The sequence below is a fragment of the Etheostoma spectabile genome, chromosome 16 (assembly GCF_008692095.1).
Source record: "Etheostoma spectabile isolate EspeVRDwgs_2016 chromosome 16, UIUC_Espe_1.0, whole genome shotgun sequence".
NCBI classification, from domain to species: domain Eukaryota; kingdom Metazoa; phylum Chordata; class Actinopteri; order Perciformes; family Percidae; genus Etheostoma; species Etheostoma spectabile.
Window position 1 is genome coordinate 11774514 of NC_045748.1, and position 2931 is coordinate 11777444.

Sequence of the window (2931 nt, forward strand, 5' to 3'; positions counted from 1 at the left end):
ATAGATCAAAAAAAAAAAAAAAAATACAATGCAGAGAATGAGTCAACACTTTGATGCATGGGTCACCTGTACTGGAAACATATTGGTCATGAACCATACGATATCAAGCATGGGCGCTTTTCCGTGGGGCGATCGTTTTCGCAGTGTTGGAAAGGTGTGCAACACAAGATAACCCCAATGGCTGCATCACTAATAGCACACAGGACATCAGATACAGAAAAGAACAACAATTTTAAGAACTGTAGGAAATGTTATCCAAGCCTTTGCTATAAAAACAACCAATTAGGACGTTTGCTCATTCCATTAAAGTCTGCTGCTTTTTATAGCTGGAGAAGAGAGCTACGTTAAGACGAATAAGAAACAAAATAACTAAAAATTCAGTTCATTAAAGCTGGAGGCACTGAGCATGAATTACCATTTGAAAAGTGATTACATATGAAATAACAGCGCAAAGTATTAATGCATGTGTCACGCATTTCTAAATTAAAAGAGAAAATGATGTTGAATGAAGAGTGACTGTTATTAAATATTAAAACATCCATACCAGAGCTGTAATGTGAGGAAAAAAACCTTTTACTACAGATTTCTGCACATGTGAAAAGCGCAAATAGAATTTAAAATATTCTACTGGGTCTCACTTTTATAATGTCTAGCCCCTCACTATAACAGGAGTAGCTGACAACAGAGTAAAGTGTTAGTGATCCTCTTAGCATCCCATGTGTGATACACATCCCACCGGTATGCCGTAGCAACCTGGACAGAATTCAATCACACACAAGCTGCAGCTGTAGCAGAAAGAGAGAGGGGGGTGGGGGTTGGACAATAATCAAAACAAACCAAAATAACAAATATAAACACAAAGCTAGAGATAAGCAATACTGTAGTTTCTAGATAGAGACAGTAGAGAGTGGACAACATGGGAAAGTATGAAAGGAAACAAACCAAAATAAAAAATAAATAAATAAAAAGAGACAAGGTGTCCATCTTGGAAGGTTCAGCAGGCTATTCTCCTGGTCACATTCCCCCTTGAAGGCTGCGTTGGCCCGATCGGGGATAGTGGCTTGGAAAACAATGCCTGACTCAGGCTAGTGTAGTGTAACAGCTGGGCCAGTCTAGTCATCTGATATGCACACATAATCACACAGAAAAAACATACAAAACCAAATTAATAAACTCATTAGCCATCCAGCACCAAGTCACGTGGACAAAAAGCATCAAGTTAGAGGTGATATCATTGTTTCGACTGTACACAAGGGAACAACAAGGGAAGGGGAATTTAAAGAAAAGGAGCACCACAAATGAAAGAGAGAAAGGGGATTGAGTTAGCTGTGATGCCATGAACTTATTTAGTCATTTCCATGAAACAAGTAACATTAATGTCAGTTTATTAACAAACAAAAAAACACACGCTACAAGATTCCTCAGAATCCAGTGTTTACAGTGAGGTAAATAATGCAGTCTGCAAGTCTTGCAGCTTCAAAAACATTCAACATAGGTCTAATGTTATCTGTAGAAACCACCTTGTGACAGCAAACTGAAACCTTGGCTGTGCACTAATAAGACATTATCTCGCTAGATTTTATTAAGGTGATACATCCAATCACCTGTGTCAAATACTTGTGACAAAAGTGGAACTACCCAATGGCACAACTTGCCAATTATCCATGTGAATAGAAAGAAACCAGAATTCAACCAAAACACCAAACGGTTGAATTCAAGGGGAGGAGGCCATAGCAAGTCCACTGAGACAACTCAAGACACTTTATTTTCATTCTTTTCAACGAAACGGGCTGCACTCACCTTCCGCACATGGTACTACTATCAAAGCTCTGTCAATAAAAACTGTATTGGTGAGATGTTGGGCCACACCAACACTGGAGGGGTCTCGGTACTTTATATAGCACACTTTGGACGAGAAAGACAGAGGGGCATTGCTGTGAGAGAAAACACAAACATAAAAAGGCGGGTTAGTTATTTAATACAACCGTGAATTCTTATTTGTTATGTTTATATGCGCGGCAGAAAGGCCGCAGAACCGCGGTGTTGCCTATCTAGCCATCCCGGGGAAGGTTGCTCTTACTCGGGCGGGTATAGCCGTAGCTCCTCGATGTCTCCCAGGAAACCGAACAGAGTGCGCATCTGCTCGCTGCTCACAGCCGAGGACAGGTTGGTGACCTGGACGACGGTAGTCCCTGGTATCCCGCTCATTGCGCAAACTAATAAAGCCGTTAGCTATCTTTAAATTGTAGTATTTAATTATTTATAAAATGTATTTCTCAGTCACCCCGCTCGGTGATATGCAGAATAAACAGTATAGCCTGCTGGGCGAAGCGAGAGGTTCTTCTCTTTCCTCCTTCTACTTCTTCTTCTTCTTTGGGATTTTATTGCAGCCGGCAACTAAAAATTAGCATTGCTGCCATCTATGGATAGCAAATTAGTGAACCATGTCCTGTTAAACTGCCCATTGTCTATTAAAAATGAGAAAAAAACTACGTTTTCCCCTCCCGCTTGACCTTAACTGTCTGTGCGTTTGGACCTACTTCTACAGTACTTTTCAGGAAGCGAGAGGTTTTTGTCAGTTTCACTTATTATTATTTTTAACGGGGTTGTCAATATACTTTAAGATACAATACCGCCCCCTATTGTATTGGATGGTATATTACTACCCATGGCCCCAAGCAATGGAAAGATGCTCACATTTACAGTGATGGAGAAAGCATTCAGACCATGAATCAGACAGTTCACTTATGAGTCATTCTGTAATTGGGGTACATTTCATGTCAACAAGAAGTGAAGAAATCAGTGGGCTTTTTTTGCTAAAAAAATTAAGTTGGTATCCTAGTATACCCCCACAATGTCTAAATTCATAAATTGCTAAGCTAAAGCTAGATTTTTTTTTTTTTAATTTTAACATTGCATGTAATGACTTAA

The 2931-nt window shown here is 39.7% G+C and overlaps 1 protein-coding gene and 1 long non-coding RNA gene across 5 annotated transcripts in view; one reads left to right on the top strand and one right to left on the bottom strand.

Moving 5' to 3' along the window:
* Positions 1–2370, bottom strand: part of srek1 (splicing regulatory glutamine/lysine-rich protein 1) — a 12830-nt gene extending 10460 nt beyond the window's left edge. The window contains exons 1-5 of one of the 4 annotated variants that reach the window (XM_032538851.1): positions 2081–2203; positions 1801–1934; positions 943–1120; positions 639–785; positions 67–189 (exon numbers count right to left, since the gene is read on the bottom strand). In XM_032538851.1, coding sequence (XP_032394742.1) covers positions 67–97 — 31 coding nt within the window. In that variant the 5' untranslated portion in view covers positions 98–189; positions 639–785; positions 943–1120; positions 1801–1934; positions 2081–2203. Of the gene's footprint in view, positions 1–66; positions 190–638; positions 1121–1800; positions 1935–2080 lie in introns of all 4 variants that reach the window. The other 3 variants (XM_032538850.1, XM_032538848.1, XM_032538849.1) reach the window with 3 other exon arrangements.
* LOC116703865 (uncharacterized) overlaps positions 1–2931 on the top strand; it is a 13100-nt gene that overhangs the window by 3835 nt on the left and 6334 nt on the right. Inside the window, exon 2 of the long non-coding RNA XR_004335530.1 lies at positions 1963–1966. This is a non-coding gene — a long non-coding RNA (uncharacterized LOC116703865). The remainder of the gene's footprint in view (positions 1–1962; positions 1967–2931) is intronic.